This window comes from Crocodylus porosus, unplaced genomic scaffold (assembly GCF_001723895.1).
Source record: "Crocodylus porosus isolate Cpor-Errol unplaced genomic scaffold, CroPor_comp1, whole genome shotgun sequence".
NCBI classification, from domain to species: domain Eukaryota; kingdom Metazoa; phylum Chordata; order Crocodylia; family Crocodylidae; genus Crocodylus; species Crocodylus porosus.
In genome coordinates this window covers 57374095-57392235 of record NW_017728943.1, presented here as the reverse complement: position 1 = coordinate 57392235, position 18141 = coordinate 57374095, and the positions used below count along the sequence as shown (strand labels likewise).

At 44.0% G+C, this 18141-nt stretch overlaps 1 protein-coding gene across 3 annotated transcripts in view; it reads right to left on the bottom strand.

Moving 5' to 3' along the window:
- Window positions 1-15479, bottom strand: part of HAAO (3-hydroxyanthranilate 3,4-dioxygenase) — a 66553-nt gene extending 51074 nt beyond the window's left edge. For 2 of the 3 annotated variants that reach the window (XM_019549401.1, XM_019549402.1), the window contains exons 1-2: window positions 15309-15479; window positions 6182-6260 (exon numbers count right to left, since the gene is read on the bottom strand). In XM_019549401.1, coding sequence (XP_019404946.1) covers window positions 6182-6260; window positions 15309-15436 — 207 coding nt within the window. In that variant the 5' untranslated portion in view covers window positions 15437-15479. The remainder of the gene's footprint in view (window positions 1-6181; window positions 6261-15308) is intronic. The other variant, XM_019549400.1, reaches the window with a different exon arrangement.
- Window positions 15480-18141: the final 2662 nt, after the last annotated feature.

Sequence of the window (18141 nt, the reverse complement as noted above, 5' to 3'; positions counted from 1 at the left end):
CATGGGACTTGTGAAAGACTGATGCAAAGTACCCATTTAGCAAGTTGGCTTTTTCCTGGGCGTCGGTTGTCAGTTCTTCCTTTTGGTTTAGCAGGGGTCCAGTGTGCCCTTGCTTTTCCTCCGGCTCCCCGCATATCTAAAAAAGGACTTTTTATTCCCCTTGATACTTGTAGCCAGTTGGATTTCCATGGTACCCTTGGCCTTCCTAGTTTGCTACCTGTAGGTCTGGACCAGTGCAGAGTATTCCTCCTTGGAGGTAGATCCCGTCCTCCATCCTTTATAGGCCTGTCTTTTTAGATGCAGGAGGACCACCAGTTCCCTGGACAGCTATGGGGGCTGCTGTGCCCTCTTGCTGCCTTTCCTCCGAGACGGAATAGCCTTAGCTTGTGCATCTAGGATCACTCCCTTCAGGAGCAGCCACTCTTCCTGGACTCCCCTCTTTTGGGGTTGTGGTCTCTTAGGGCCACACCGACAAGTCTCCTGAGCTTGTCAAAGTCAGCCCTCCTGAAGTCAAGGGCCTCTGTACTGCTGACTGACTTGACACCTTTTCAGTAGATGGTGAAGGTGATCAGCTCGTGGTTGCTGTCACCCAGCTTCCCTTTGATCGTTAGGTCACTGATTAGGTCATCCCTGGTTGCCAGTACCAGGTCAAGCAGCGCTTTGCCTCTTGTTGGCCCTTAGGCTTCTTGAGTTAGATAGAGCTCATCCATGCATGTGAGGAAGCTTTGCGACCATTCGGATTTGGCCGAGCGCTCTTCCCATGAGATGTCCAGGTAATTGAAGTCCCCCATGACAACCAGCTTGAACCTGGACACTTAGAAGACACTCTTGTAGGGGAGTAAATTATGACAGAGACTTTCTAACCTTATACTTCCAGCTGTTCTGTAATCAGCTGTGTACTTCCAGTTTGGCTTCCTCAGATAACTGAGAGCCTGGCAATGTTTTATAAAAGGTACCACATGCAGGAATGGGAGCTGGTTCACAAACCCTGATCTATTCTGATTAACCTCTCAGGGATGTGACATGCAGTCCCAGAAGCTGTGGTTTAGATGAGCACAGGAAACCCCACTAAAGTTAAGTGCCCCTCTAAAACAAACACCTAGAAGTCTAGGATTCCCTTCAGAATCAGTTAGCTTCATGACTAATATGGGTTATAACAGGATAGACTAACTAAATCCAAGAAGTTTAGCATAAGCTTTTATAAGCAGAGGGTTTATTCATCTGATGCAAAAAGGTGCAAATCTACCCTGTCTTCTTCCTGATGTTGGACTATTATGCCTAACTACCTTTCTCTTATAACAGGATGTTATCCTGCACTTCTTTAATTATGGAAAAGTGCTCCTGAATTGGCATTAAGATCCTGGGCCTTAACTTTCAGACATGAACTCCTTAATATGACATGCATGTTTGGGATTCAATTTATCACTTAGATCTAAGAGAGCATTTGCCTTTTGAGGTGTGAGTTGAATATTTACATTTATATGCCTTACAAGGAAACTAATTTTTAAACAGTGAGTCCCCACATAAATTTGACATTTACTGTGCCAAGGCCAAGCTATGCAATAATCTGATTCCCTGAAATCAAAACATAAACCACAAATCTCATTTAGGAGATTAACAAGTAAATTAAAGAAGTTTGGAACCATATATTTACTCTTTGCCTTCTGTACAACAAATTTCATTATTTTTGCCTGTGCACTGATGCAATATTTTTACAATTAAGTGATGAACAAAATATTTTCTGTTTGTCAAACCACCTCATGTTAGGTGTCTGTGAGTTATGCAGTTTTATCACTTGAGCACATTTAGTTCAAAAAGAAAGAATACAACCCTATGCCTGTGAAGGCTTGAGGGAGAACTGCTCAGGTATGAAAAGACTACACTAGTTACTGACTTAATCACCTTATTTATTGTTCTTCTTAAGTAATTAAAGCCAGGAAATTCATTCCCGCATCAAATCTCTTTCAGCAGCAGACAAAACTGAATCCATCCTATGCAGATTGAGAATACAGTCAGCCAGGTAGGAGGAAGGAAAAGACAGTCTTACAGTGACAACTAGTGGTTAAAAGTGTGTCTTACAGCCCAGGGGGAAAAAAAGAAAATACTATCAAGTCTAATTTAGGAATGGGTTCTACTATTAAAGAAGTGCTTGTATTTAGTCTGATGGGAAGATTTAGACCTAAGGGATTAATTAAGTCAATGAGATGAAGATGTTTCTGTTACTTAGTAAGCTGCTATATTAGTATGACAATCACCAAGAAACTTGTTCAGTTCCATATTTCTATATGCGATACAACTTAATTCAGCATGAAAAACATTTAATAGTGCACAGTCAATGGATCTGCACACTATGGTGTAGTTTAAAAGTGAATCTTCCATTGTACATGTGAAAAAGCAGATGAAAACATTTCTCTGTTTAAAGTTTGAATGCAACTTGATGATTTAGGCCCCTTCTACATGTGCAGGTAAAGGCACAAGAGGATCTAATGTGCAATCCACACAATCGCACCTCTTGTCACGCAACATATGCATGGCAGGAGGCATGATTGTGGGATTGTGCATTAGATCCCATCACGCCTTATTGCTGGTGCTTGAAGAGCCCAATCCTAGGCTTCCTGTGCACCAGAAAGAAGCAATCTCCCTGCACCAGCAAGAAGCAAGAACCAGCAGTCATGATCTCCCATCCTTTGAGGAGCGGGGGTGTGCATCAGACCTCCAGGCCTGGGGGGTTGTGGGAAAACACAGCAGCCACAATCCCCCAGTCCCAGGGGTTTCATGCACCATGAGGCTGGGGTATTGCAGCAGCTGCAATCCTCCAGGCCCAGGAGCGTCACACACCCTGGGGCATCTGTGCCACCCAGCTGCCAGGATCCAGTCCCAGCTGTGGGACTCTGGGTCAAGAGTTGACAGCAGCTGAATCTGATTGTCCCTTCCGTTGCGGGACTCCCAGCCCTGGCTGGGCATGATACACCCCTGAAGCTGGGACCCCATCAGATGACCCTGCTATCTATGTAAATTAAGCCTCAATAGTAACCAGCTATAAAGTTAGTACACATTTTTGAGGTCTAGCTTTTTATGGCATAATAGGTTGCACGTGTGGCTGGTCTCCAGGCTCTTTTGCAATTAACCAGTTAATTTCATGATACCTGTAACATGTACAGGGGGCCTTAGATTCCTGTCAAATCACCCCTGGAAACAGTCTTTTTTATATGTAAGTTCAGCATAATAATGTAGAAAAACTACTATATTAATGCATAAAATAAGAAGATGGTATATCTTAGTTATCTAGCTAGCTAGCTGAACCTAATAATTCATTTTTGAGGTGATTACTTAAACATCGCATATGAAAAACCCAATTAACTTATATAAAAGTGCAGATTATAGAATTTGGTTTACTAAGGCTGAGCAAACATATGGGAACATCTTTGCTTTAAAAGTTTGATGTGTATACAAGTTAAGTCTCAACAAAAGAAAGAACACAGAACTGTGAAAACAAAAAAGGAATGGATCAGTTAACAGGAAGAATTAAATACCTATTCAGATTGGGGGTGGGGGTGGGGGATAGGGAGAAAAGTGGTTAAAGAAATAAAGAGAGATTCCAATGAAACTAAATTGTGGAGTGAAGTGCACACTCTGGAGGGTGGGAATGATTGCAGGCAGCCCTGGACAGATTAGAAAAGTGGCTAGTACACAATAGGATGCAGTACAACAAGGACAAGTGCAGAGTGCTGCATCTAGGGCTCAAAAAGATCCAGCACACCTACGAGCTAGGAAATGACTTTCTCAGCAGCACAGAAGCGGAAAGAGATCTTGGAGGCATAGCGGACTCCAAGATGAACATGAGTCATCCGTGTGATGAAATCATCAGCAAAGCTAACCACACTTTATCATGCATCAGCAGATGCATGACAAATAGAACTGAGGAGGTGATACTTCCCCTCTATATGGCTTTGGTCAGACTGCAGTTGAAGTGCTGCATCCAGTCTTGGGTGCCATACTTCAAGAAGTATGTTGATAGATACAAGCGGGTCCAGAGGAGGGCCACTCGTATGGTGAGGGGCTTATAGGATAGGCCTTATGAGGAGAGACTGAGGGACCTGGACTTCTTCAGCCTCCGCAAGAGAAGGCTGAGAGGTGATCTTGTGACTGCCTACAAATTCACTAAGGGGACACAGCAAGGGATCGGAGAGGCTCTGTTGACCAGGGCCTCTTGGGGTAACAAGGAACAATGGTCACAAATGTAGACAGCAGATTCAGGCTAGATATCAGGAAAAACTTCTTCACAGTAAGGGTGGCCAGAATTTGGAATGGGCTTCCAAGGGAAGTGGTGCTCTTCCCTACCTTGGGGGTCTTTAGGAGAAGGCTGGATAGGCATCCGGCTGGGGTCATCTGACCCCAGCACTCTTTCCTGCCTAGGCAGGGGGTCGGACTCAATGATCTACTGAGGTCCCTTCCAACCCTAACATCTATGAATCTGTGAAATAAAAGAAATATATATAAAGAAGACACATATGTCTAATTTTATAGAGTCTCTGTAATTTTCTCTCTGTGGTACATAGAACAGACTTCCATGGGTGAGGGGCAAAATGTAATTATGTGATTTAAAAAAATCTAATTGTGTGGTATTAAAAATGATTTAATGTTATGATCCCATAGAAATGGTTTGAGTGTTCTGCCAAACTTATTTTGATAGGAATCACCCAATTCTAGTTATTGTGATAATGAATATTAATGAATCATTTAATTATCACATTAATAATTTGATAATTAAAAATACAGCATAATGGCAGAATACAGTTGAGAGGTCCTTGCAAGTCTTTTGTTATCTGATATCCTGTAGCTATGATTACCTCTTTTCCCTGGACCTTGATGCCTATAAATAAAAGTTATGCTCAGTTTGCCCAGGGAAGTGTTTTTTGGCATTTGCTTCTGAATACGTAACAAGTGCTAGATTCACTTAAGGTGCAATTCCAATATGGCACAAAATTACAACATAAATCAACTAACCAACTCTTTCGGAAATGTAACTGTGGTATGTATTATAAAATACCCATGATGTCTTCTAAAAATTATGGGTCTGATTGTCTTTGGCCTAGTAGATTCATAGAAGTTAGGGTTGGAAGGGACCTCAGTAGGTCATCAAGTCCAACCACCTGTTCTGAGCAGGAAAGAGCGTTGGGGTCAGATGACCCCAGCTAGGTACTTCTCCAGTCTCTGACTGAAGACCCTCAGGGTAGGGGAGAGCACCACCTCACTTGGAAGCCCATTCCAGATTCTGGCAATCCTTACCATGAAGAAGTTCTTTCTAATGTCCAACCTAAATCTGTTCTCTGCCAATTTGTGGCCATTGTTCCTAGTTACTCCAGGGGGTGTCCTAGTAAATAGAGCAGCTCCTATTCCCTGCTGCCTTCCCCTGATGAATTTATAGGTACTTAAGGTGTTGGGTAGGGTGAGATTTTCAAAGGCACCTAGATGGCCAAATTCTATTGGCAAGGGTCTGTCCCTAACTTCCTAGCCAAAAAGAAATACAAAGCAGGAGTAAATCATAGCTGCTTTGATTTGTTGGGGTTTCTTTTTTCCCCTCCACTTTAATTCTGAACATGGGTAAATGGCTACCCAAAACAGCCATCTGTTGGTACTAGAAAAAGCATGATAACAGAAATACTAGAGCTGTGAAGAGGATAGGGTTCTGGTTTGCAAAGGATTTAAAGATTTCAAAATACGTCTTAATGCTGGAACGCAAACTGAAATGTTTGAAATTTTTTATTAAGAAGAATTCTAAAAAATATATTTCTCAGGTAGAATGAAATGTTTCATTGCAACAAAATCAAAATATTTCAAAATAAAATGAGGTGTAATTTCAAAATGAAAAATCAAAGTGCTATGTGTCAAAAAATGTCAAAATAAGAAACTTTTGCAGAAACTTCAGTCAGAATATTTTTTCTAGTTTTCTTTTGAAGTAGAATACCAGTAAAATCCACCTAATTTCTTAAATGTTTCTGTTTTGACTGAACTGCATAGTCTTATAGAATACTTCTCTGTTTAAGTTTATTTGACTATCTCTAATACATATCTTAAAATTAAGGTGAAAAGTACATATTGGGAGGTATTGCTCAAAGTAGTTATATTCCTCAACCCTAGAGACCAATAAGCAAGAAGATACAGAGGTTCTATGTGTTACCTCTTCTCCCTCTTCAATGTGATAATCTTTTCTTTGGTTTGGCCCTCCCACAAACATCACGTTCAGCTGATAGCGGTGCCTGCAAAAATATTTAGAAGTCATCAGTAACAGTATCTTTTCTGTCTATATTTCATTCTAAATTTAATTCTTTTGGATTTTACAGACAGTTACTAATTGAAGCAGTATGGTCAAGGGCAGGGGTGGCCAACCTGTTGCACAGATGCCACAAGTGGCATGGGCACCCTCTGTGTGCAGCCTGAAGCTGATTTGGGGCTGGAGGGGCAGGCATCACAATGGCAGATAGGGCAGGGAGTAGAAGGCCGAGCAGAAGATTGGTCAGGAAATATAGGGCAGGGGGCAGAAAGCAGAACCACAGATTGGACAGGAGAAGGAAACTGGAGTAACACTCAGGGATTAATTTGTGGTATGCCTATGAAAAAGGTTGGCCCCCAGTGATCTAGAGAACAGGACCCTGGACTCAGGAGGAGATATAAGTTCTATTTCCAGCTCTGTCATTACCCTAAAGCAGGCATGCACAATTATTTGGACCTACTTGTCACACAGACAGTTTTGGGAAGCTGTTGCAGGCCAGTCAGCATCCCCACCCCCTGCAATAGCTGACCAAACCTGCAGCTGATGGGTCCTGTGACTCCTTCCCACCACTGCCATCACCACTAGTTCCCATTAACAGCTGAGCACACAGCCCTGCCCACCCTATGCCTACTCTGGACTCACCCTGCCTGGAGCGGATCAGCTCCAAACCAGCTGGGACCCAAGTGCACAGCCCCTTTCTTGGCTCTGGCCTTCCCAGCCAGAGCAGACCAGCTCCAGACCAGTTGGGACCCTCACGCACAGCCCCAAACCCAGCCTGCCCCACAGCTGCTCTGGACTGCCACCCCTCAATGAGCAGTGGCCAGGTAGAAGCTGCTGCTCGACCTGGGGGAAAAGCAACTGCCTCCCCCTTTCCTGCTGCTGGACCGTTCTTGCTTAGGCTGCCCAGAGCTCATGCCTGGGCCACCCTGTGACTCCTCCATTGCCACTGCAAACCTGCCTGGAGTGGTGGTAGAGAGAAGCTGCAATGCAGCCAGGTGTGGGCTCTGGACAACTGTAGCAAGAAGGGCCTAGCCATGGCAAGGGGAAAGTGGATGCTTTTCCTCTGTACCCAGCAGCAGCTTCTGCCTGGCTACTGCCGCTGCTCATCATGGACAGACCAGTCTGGAGCGGGCATGGGGCAGGCCAGGGACAGGGCTGTACACATAAATCCGAGCTGATCTGGAGCTGGTTTACTCCAGCCAGAGTGGGTCTAGGGTGGGCATGGGGTGGTCTGGGGTCAGGACTGTGTGCATGGGTCCCTGCTAGTCTCCATGGGGCCAGGGCTGGCAGTGGCAGCTGGAAGAAGCCATCACCACCTGGGCCACTTAGAAATGGAGTCCAGTGGCAAAGCTGCCCCAGCCCCACTGCATGCCCGCAGGTAGCAGGACGTGTGCTATGGGATGCATGGTGCCTGGGCCAGGTGGGACCAAGCAAACCACAGGAGGCTGGTCAAAGTCCCTCTGCAGGCCTCCATATTTTGCCCACCCCTACCCTAAAGGGTGACTTAGGGCAAGTCACTTCCTGTAGTTTAGTTCCCACATCTGTAAAATGAGAATGATCCTACTGAACTTCTTTGAGAAATTCAAGTTAAAAAATAATATATGAGGATTAGGTATTATAATCTTTGCAAAACAATCTGATGAGAGGAGAAGCTCTAGGTAAAATATAACTTATCACAGCAAGCTACTGAATTTAGTAACATCATGCCTGATTCCTCTCTCATATCAGGTTTACAATGGGATAATTTCACTACCCTTTCATCTGATTTAAACTGGAAGAAGTGAGAGGACAATCCAGCCCTTTATCTAATTTATTCACTCTTGTGAATTCCAATTACCACTTACTCTATCAACTCTACAAATCAAGTACCAAATGTAGCCTTCCTTGGGTTCCCTGTGGGCCAGGTTATATCTCCAAGCTCCAGGTGCAAAGGAACTTGGATCTTACCCAGATCACACTGTACTTGCCTTCATGGCAGCCTCCTTTATCCCATGTCATTTACAGGGTCCTAAAGCCCTCAATGTGGCTGAGATTTACACATGGGGAAGAGACAGAGGTCAGGCCAGTGACAGGACAGTAGAATACAGTACAGTACAAGCCAGTGACAGTGATCTACGGCCAGTTAAGGCTGGCCTTGAAAAGTTGATACCATCTAGGGCAGGGCTATCCAAGTTCTCAGTTGCTGAGGACTCAATGCCCTTCAGGCCACACCAAGGTGAGCCATGGGCCTCTGGACTGCATGGAGGCCCCATGCTGCACAGACAATCCTCCCTCCCAGTCCTGCACCATGCATATATTTGGATGTCCCAGACCTGTACTACATGCCCATGTGGGCACACCCTCAACCTCTAACCTGTGTGGGTGAACTTCTGCAGCACCATGCACCCATGCCTCCTCAGGATCACCCTCAGCTCTCAAGTGTCATGATGCACTGCTTCAGCCCCTGAGGCAGGGACAGGAAATGGAAGATAGAGGAAGGAGGGGGAGGCTGGGGACCATAGGTAGAGAGAGAAAAAATATTTGGAGAGGAGGGAAAGGTAAGGTAAAAGCAGGTAAGTCTATGGGGGAAGGGGCAGGGGAGGGGAAAGGGCCATGGTGCGCGGTGCACAGATCGAGACTGCAGCAGTAAGGTAGGGAGCAGGGCACAAGCAGGGGCAGGGGCTGAGGTGAGTGGGGCTCTGGCCAGGCCAGGTAGTGGGACAAGTAGAGGCCCGGGGGGGCACGTGCTCCATGATCTGTGCATGGGGTGGAGGTGCCTGCAGCTGCAACTGCATGCTGCTCTTTGAGCCCCACTGAACTGAGAGCCATGCAACGCCACATACATCCCACTGCCAGGCAGGCTAGGGGTGGGGTGCAGCTGCAGCAGGGAGCAAAGCACAGCATGCAGCAGCAGCCTCCTCTGCCCCATGCACAGATCGGGGGGCATGTGCCATCTGGGCCTCTGCTTCTCCCACCACCTGGTCCAGCTGGGGCCCTACTCACCCTAGCCTCTGCTTCTGCCTGTGCCCTGCTTCCTCCCTCACTGCTGGGACCTCGATCTGCTTCCTCTCTGCTCCCCACGGCAGTGAGGGTGAGTGGGGCTGGGGCAGGGGCAGGCCAGGCACAGCCAAGGCAGGGTGCAGGATGAAGCCATGAGTGGTTTGTCCAGGGGGTGCCCGGCATGGGGAAGGGGTGGTGGCCCCCACCCTGCATGCACCCCAGAAGGGAATGGGGGGGCATGTACCCCGGATCTGTGTGGGGCAGTGTGGGCTGCTGCTGCAGACTGGGGCCCCCCTCTTCTGGGGGGTGGGGGTGGCGGCCAGTAGTGGGAGAGGCAGCCAAACTCCTTCTGTTTGTGTTTTGATGGAGCTTGCTGTCAGCAGAGATAAGGATAGGGGCTGGCAGCACTCAGGACAGGTGGGCAGCAGCAGCACTGGGAGGAGGGGTCAGAGGAGCTATGGTGAATTTTGGGTTGGCTACAGCCCCACCCCATAGCCTCTCTCTCATTACTGCTGCCACCTGCCTGGAGCGCAGCCCCCCACCTCACCCCCCCGTACCAGGAATAGCCCCATGCAGCCCCGGTCCCAGTCTGCAATGGCAGCCTGCCCTCGCCCCACTCAGATCCAGGGGCACACCCCTCCCATGCCTCCCGGGGTGTGTGTAGCAGCAGGACCTGTGTCCCCCAGATGAGCTGCTTGTAGCTCCAAGCTGTGCCCCACCCTGGCTGTGCAGTGCCTGCCCCTGCCTCAATCCCAGCCTCACTCCCTCCCTCACCACACCATAAGCACCCTTTCCCACCCCTGCTGCAGCCACCAGTGGCCATATTGCTCCCCCATTTTTTGGAGGCTAAGCCCTGTTAGCCCCCTGCTTCCACCTCCTATGCTGGAGACTCCAGCTACTGTTGCTGGAAAGGAGTGGGGAGTGGTAGTGTGGGGAGTGACAGCTGAGTAGTAGCCCAGGGACCACAATTTAACCCTCCAGAGGCTGCCAGTTGGACAGTCCTGGCCTAGGGTATTTTCTTTCCCACGTAGCACTGAAGACCCCCATTAAAAGGGGTGCTTAGAACCTCTGGGAAGACCCTGGTACTGTAGTACCGAGGAAGCTTTACTGGAATGCCTAGGATGGCAGCTGGAGGGCATAGAGAGAAGAGCAATCTATGTCCATGCCTGCACCCAAATATCTCAGTAGAGTCAATGATCGAGTTTCTGAAAGGCCTAGAATATAAAGCTGTGTTTGTTTTGCTTTGTGCTGATACATTAATTTTGATTATTACTAATAACATTTAAGTGATATCAAATAGTCTCTATCATACCTGAAATAAAAGCCATAAAAATTAAATGAGATCTCAAATCTACTATTTTTATAATGGTCTGTTGTGTGCATTATGATAAGTTGCTGACAGCTTGCAGATTAAATACTAATTTCTAAAGACTAACCAAAATATTTTCACACTTTACAAACATAAAGTCACTTTCTACTTATACAAGACAAGCACAGAAATTCTAGCAGAATTGGAAAAAACAAAGCTGACAACCCATGAACAAAATCCAAAGGGCAAATTGGCCTACACAGTAAGAAACCAGAAGTGTGTCTCATGACTGGATACTGAATACTGGGGGCAGCTAATTTTTACAGAAATCCAGGTATTTTGTTTCAGTGCCAAGAACTAATATTTTAAAAGAACAGAGGAGGTAGTACTATAATTCAACTTACTGACATTGAACTTTCTGTTAAGCAGTAATTGAAAATATCAGGTTTACTAGGAACACAGATCAATATGCTAAAACTACAGTCCTTAACATACTATGAAGCCAACCAAAACAAAATTATTAGTGGAACTAAGAAGCATAGTCAAACCTTAGTTACCAACTGTAAATACAAGTTCCAACAGATAGCTCTGACCACACTGCTGAATACAATTTTCTAGTACATGGATAAGAAGAAAACAGATGGACTTCTTTCCTGAACTAAGAAGATATTGCGAACAGCTTGGTGAACATCCTAAAAGCTTCACGCTTAGGGGATTGACTTGATCGTATCATTCTGTTGTTAGAATGAGGATCAGTTTATACATCTAGTTTTTTTATATTATACCTACTCTTGATATTTCACTTCTTAAAATGACAGCGTTATTAGAAGGAAATCTTTTTAACAGCTCTAAAGACTATAAAGAATCAGATATTTTAGGATGACTTTAAAGCCAAAGAACTGTTTACTTGTGTCCTAAGTAGGTCTTCAGATGAATCATAGACACACAATAAAAATCAATATCCAGAGACTGGGTTTTGAAATAATTAACTTCAGATGAGAGTATTCCCAGTTGTAGCATAGTTAATATTGAATGATGTGTGATTTAAACTTATTTTTGTATTGCATCACATTCCTGTTCTTAACTGTGCTAATGTTTAAAGCTGCAGCCTGAGTTTTTAAAAAACAAAAGAGGGGGGAAAGAGCCCTTACTGTTTATAATGAGGAACTAAAATTTTCAAATGCAAGGTGAGGAGGGGAGGATTGTGGGGGAGGTGCAAAGCATTCTGGGATGGTGGAGGACTGTGAATTAACTTGAATCTGGAGGGGATCTGGTACAGAAGTTCAATAAACAAATTTAACCTAAATCAGTTAAGTCTGATACTTTATCCATCCAGGTTTATCTTAAACTGGTTTTGGCTGTTTTGAAAGTGCTTTGTGTGCACTGAACTTCTGTTGTATTACAGATTGGAACCAACTTCTGATCAGTTATACCAGTTTAGGCATAATTTCTGTCCCTAGTCATAATGTCAGATTGGCAATTTTACCTTTGAGTTCCTTCAAAAGACTTGAGTGAATGCCATCCAGGGCTGGTAACATATTAGTATTTATTGATTTGTTCTAAAACTTCTCTTGTCACTTCAGTGTGGTCTAACCCTTCAGACCTATTCACTAGGAATGATTTGTCTGGCATCAGAATTTCCTCCATATTTTTTTCAGAAAAAACAACGCAAATAATTCATTTAGCTTCTCTGCTATTTTCCTTGAGTCTACCTTTTACACCTTGGTCATTTAACAGTCCCACCAATTCTCTACCTGGCTTCAAACTTCTGATATATTTTAAAATGGTTTTATGATTAACTTTAGCATCTTTTGCTAAATGCTCTTTAATTCTTTTTTGACCTGTCTTTTTTTCTTTTTTCACTTTTACACTTGACCTGCTAGAATTTGAGGGATTTCCTGTTTTTCTTATTTTTGATTTGTGGTATACATATTTCCTGAGCCAATAGCATGGTCTTTTTAAACAGCTTCCAAGCTGCCTGCAGGCTTTTTAGGTTATTGACTTCTCCTTTTAACTTCTAACTTCCTCATTTGTGTATAAGTTCCTTGCATAAAATTGTATGTGGGTGTGGTGGATTTCTATGCTGCTAGAATGTGATTATTTATTGTTGCTATTACAGACTGGCTCACCAAATCAGGTCCTGCGTGCTATTTAGGATTAGGTCTAGAATTACTTCTCTTGTGAGTTCCAAGACGAGTTGTTTTAGAAAGCAGTCATTCATCACATCCAGACATTTTATCTCCACATCTCACCCTGATGAGGTGTTTACCCAGTCTATGTGAGGATAGTTAAAGTCTCCCATTATTATTGCTTGTCTCATTTCAGCAGCTTTAATCTCCTTCAGCATTTCGTAATCGCCATCACCTTCCTGATCAGGCGCTTGGTAGTACAATCCTAGTACTGTATTCTTTTTATCCAAGTACAGAATTTATACCCACAGTGATTCTATGGTAGTTTTCCTTTCAGGTAAGATTTTATGATGTTGCTGTCTATACTGTCCTTAATATACAGTTACTCTCCTCCACCTGCGTGTACAATTATGTCATTTCTATATAGTTTGTAAGCCAGTAGAGCAGTATCCAATTATTGTGCTTCCACCAGGTCTCTGAGATGGCTATTACATTAGTCACTATTTAATACCAGACATTCTAGTTCACCCATCTTATTTTATTAGGCTTCTGGCATTTGTAGGCAGGGAAAAAAAAGGAGTGTGCATCTTTTTGTTGAACATCAGAAAGCAGGATTATTCAAAACACTTTAAATGTTAATATAATGTCACAGGTATTAAGGGAAAGCTATAGAAATGGGGATACTTTGAAATAATATAACTGAATTATTTTGAAGTACTGAATTTAAAATAAAAATCACAAATAACACTTTCCAGCACATTCTCACGTGGCAAGAACCAGGAAAATTTCCCAGAACCATTGTTTCATAGTTTCATAGTTGGTAGGGTCAGAAGGGACCTAAGCAGGTCATCTAGACCAACCCCCTGCCATGGGCAGGAAAAGATGCTGGGGTCAAATTACCCCAGCTAGGTGGCTGTCTAGCCTCCTTTTGAAGACCCCCAGGGTAGGAGTGAGCACCACTTCCCTTGGAAGTTGGTTCCAGCTCCTAGCTGCCCTGACTGTGAAGCAGCGCCTCCTGATATCTAGCCTGAATCTACTCTCTGTCAACTTATGGCCGTTGTTCCTTGTTACTCCCAGTAGTACTTGGGGGAACAGGGACTCTCCTATTGCCTGCTGGTTCCCCTTGGCAAGTTTATAGGCAGCCACCAGGTCCCCTCTCAGCCTTCTTTTGTGGAGACTAAACAGGTTCAGGTCCCTTAGCCTCTCCTCGTAGGGCCTGCCCTGCTGCCATGCGAGTGGCCCTCCTCTGGACCTTCTTTGCTATTGCTTTTTGTTCTTTTTACAGATACATCATATAACAATTTCGGCAGATATAGTTTACTATAGATGTGCCAGGTGCTTTGTATGTCCTGAAATAGTTACTTGGAAAGGAGACATTTACACACATGCATGACAGTCACCAACATCCTTTCGCTGGCTGAACTGGCCGGCTGAATTACAAGGGAATCCTTCTGGGTGGGGAAGAAAAGGAGTGTTCCTGGATGGCTTGGTCTTCTGCAATTTCCTTTTTATTGTGCAGTATTTAAATAAAGAGAGTAAATAAAATGAAGATTGGATTATAACATAAAAACATGAAGTGGGAAGACAAAGTAGGAGCCTTTTTATGGAGGGCATTATTCAAGTATTGTTATAACCAAACGCATTGTCCAGTATTCCATTATCAAAAAGAAATCAATATTACTTATGATGAAAAAGGAACGAAATACTGAGCTCTGCATGATCTATAGTACAAGCCATTCATAGTCTCTGTAACCAGCCTGAGCAACAAAGAATAATAGTAATAGTATTATTAAATAGTAATAGTAAATAATAATAATCTGAGGAGAGATTCCTGGGAGAAAACTGCAGAGTGTTTGCAAAATTACTCCAACGCCAACCCTCTCATTCAGAGCACAATTCACATCTGGTCCCATGGTTGCCAGTCAGAAACCGTCATAGCATCAGAGGAACGGTGTCAGGTTAAACGATGAACTCTCAGCAACTTGCTAGGACAGGACAACCTCCCTCCCTCTAGCTCTCTTCCTCCCAGCTGAATAACAGCCAGGAAGTTCATTGGACCAGAAAAGCCTGCATTACCCCAAACTACCTTAGAGTTCTGGAAATTCATTCTGTTTTCTTATCTCTTTTTTCTATACCTTGTCTACATGTCCCCCTTAGGTCTAAATGATATTTTTTTTCTGTTCTGTAAATGCAATAGTAAGAGCTTCATGAAACTCTTACTTTAAGATTGGAAGCAGCTTCAGGAGCTGGACAAGGTAATGCCAAGTTATTAATTGAATCTCATAATTCATGGGTATACTCCCACAGTGTAAATTGGGAGGTTTAACTGCCAAAGAATATGATCCAATGCCCACTAAAGTTGACAGAAAAACTTTCATTGACTTGAAGGTCCTTTGAGTCAGGGCCATAAATTGCAAAGTGGTTAACATAAAAGTCCATCTATTTTAAACTGCTAAACAAATTTCAGATACTGCCAATTTTTTAAAGATGCCTGTGGTGAGAGACAAAGAACAACACATCAATAGTTACTTAATCTTAGTGATTTGCATAACATCTAAAGCAGTTTCCTTTTAGACCTGAAAATATGTAGGGTAAAACAAAATCTTAGTTTACTTACATAAGTTTATTGCATACTGGTGGCAAAAAATCAGCTTTATTTTCTTCTATCCATTTTCTTACATTTACAAGGAGCTCCATGGTTAACCAGCTAGAAAATTTTTGAGGAAGATAATGACCTACCACCATCTACCCTCAGCAGACTGAAAGTTACACCCTACACAGACCTCGGGGGATTGGTTGATAAGATAGACTTCTTTCTTCCAGTTTCAATATGAAAGGGAACTATTTGTTTTGACCAGTCAAAGGTTACTTTGTAGAAGAAACTATGATTAACTAGCTTAGCCAATAATCAACTAGTGTAATCTGAAAACATCAGCATACAAAACATACTTTTCTCACTGAGCTCTCTTAAAATATGCAGCGTGGTGTGTGTGTGTGTGAGAGAGAGAGAGAGATTTTCTTTTTTACTTAGAAAGAAAAATGGTTCTTCTAAATGGTTATTATAAAAATGTTAAAAACAAAAGGTGAAAGTACAAAAGTGTGTGGCCCTCATAGGGGGTGAGCATGAAATACTTGTCAGAATAAAAACACTCATACCACCAGAGACTGAAACTCCCTCCCCTGCAACATCTTTTATGGTTATAAATTTAGGACTAGTCTTTCTTCCACACTGCAAAGTGCTCCCTCAGTGGTCCAGTACAACATAAACTGGTCCACATTTTGTTGCACGGTGAAGTGTCCAAACTCAAATAAGAAATGAACCTGGACCAAGAAACAGACGGGTTGTAGGATGTCACTGGAATGGGCTCCTGAGAACCAGTTTTTGCAGCTTCTCAGAGTTGCCATCTTGGCCCAGTCCATCAGGAAATTGACCAGAAAGATCATATACCCCTTGGTTGCTCAGTATGGGTTACAGAAGATTTACACAGTCTCTGGGAAGTCCAAGTCTCGTGAAGTTCAATAAGGTTCAATAAGGAGAAGTGCAAAAGTCCTCCGTTTAGGACAAAACAATCCCATGTACCAGTACAGCCTGGGAACCAACTGGCTAAGCAGCAATTCTTCAGAAAAGGACCTGGGGGTTACTATAGGGTTTATATACAATTTTCTAAGTCCAGTGCACCAAAGAGGGCACTGAGGATAGTAAAGGGTGACTACAGACAGAGGCAGTCCAGGAAGGCATGGAAAAGAATATACTCTCCCACCTCCTCACTGAAAGGGCAGGCCATAAATACTAGGCCTGTGTGAATAGGGAACTATTCGATTCAGATTCAGCCAATTCAGATGCCAGACATTTGATTCAGAGATCTGAATCCTTTTTCCAATTCGATTCGGCCGAATCGCTTTGGAAGATTTGGAGCCAATTGGGAGATCAATAAAATATCTATAACTTTGTTATCTGTTGACTGATTTGGATGAAACTGGTAGGGATGGTAGCCCCTGCTGAGAGAATGACACATGCCAAGTTTCAAGGTGATAGGTGCAGGGGTTTCTAGTAAACTGCACCTCAAACTGCTGACAAGCAAAACTCATGTCACATATTTGTGTTAAGCCACAGTAGGGTGAAAACTGCAGGGATGGTAGCTCTTGTTGAGGCCACAAAGCCTGCCATCTTTTATGGAAATAGGTGCAGGGGTTTCTGGGAAACTGCACCCCAAATTGCTGACAAGCAAAACTCATGACATAGGTGACAGTGTATATGTGTTAAGGCACAGAGGGAGTGAAAACTGTGGGGATGGTAGCCCCTGGTGATGCCACAAAGACTGCCAAGTTTCAAGAAGATAGGTGCAGGGATTTGAGGGAATCTGTACCTCAAGCTGCAGACAAGCAAAACTCGTGACATGGGTGACACTGTGTGTGTTAAGGTGCAGCAGGGTGAAAGCTGCAGGCCTGCTAGCCCCTGCTGACACCATGAAACCTGCCAGCTGTCAAGGAGATAGGTTCCAGGACTTCTGGGTTCTGGGGCCCTGCACCTCTAGCTTCTAGCTGCTGACAGGTAAAACTTGTGTCATGGGTGCTTGTGCAACTGTTTTTGTCTTGGGGTTATCCTCGCTAGCTACTGTGTATTGAGTTGGTCCCTGAGTGAATCGTGATTGATTGGTAACACAGTAGCTAGCGAGGATAATGAGTTAATGAGCAAGGATTAACACCTATGAAAGCAAAGACTAAGGAGAGGAAAGATAGAGAGAAGACAGGTGTTCAGTCTTCATTTTACTGCTCTAGGTGCTTTATCTTTACTTTATTGTTGTAGGTAGAGGCAAACTATGATCAATTAGCATAATAATTAAAATATGCAACTATCTGATATACTAGAACAGCAATATCACAGTAAAAAGGCTGGAGAAAATCTATTTCTAATTAGATGGCAATTATTTTTCAAGAAGCAAATATTCATAAAGCAACCAAGATAAAAGAAGATGATTCATAGTATCATAGTATCATGGTGCTTAGGGTCAGAAGGGACCTAAACAGATCATCAGGTCCAACCCCCTGCCTTGGGCAGGAATGGGTGGCGGGGCATATCAGCCGAGCCAAATATCTGTCCAGCCTCCTCTTGAAGACCCCCAAGGTAGGAGAGAGTACCACCTCATTTGGGAACCCATTCCAGAGCCTGGCAGCCCTAACTGTAAAGTAATGTCTCCTGATGTCCATTATGAACCTTCTGGCTAACAATGTGTGGCCATTATTCCTAGTATCCCTGGGTGGTGCCTGGGAGAACAGAGCCTCCCCCAATTCCCGCTAGTCCCCTCTGGTGAGTTTGTAAATGGCCACCAGATCCCCTCTCAGGCTTCTCTTATGGAGGCTGAATAGGTTCAGGCCCTTTAGCCTCTCTTCATAGGGCCTGCATCACTGTCCCTTGACCATGCAAGTGGCCCTCCTCTGGACCTTTTCAG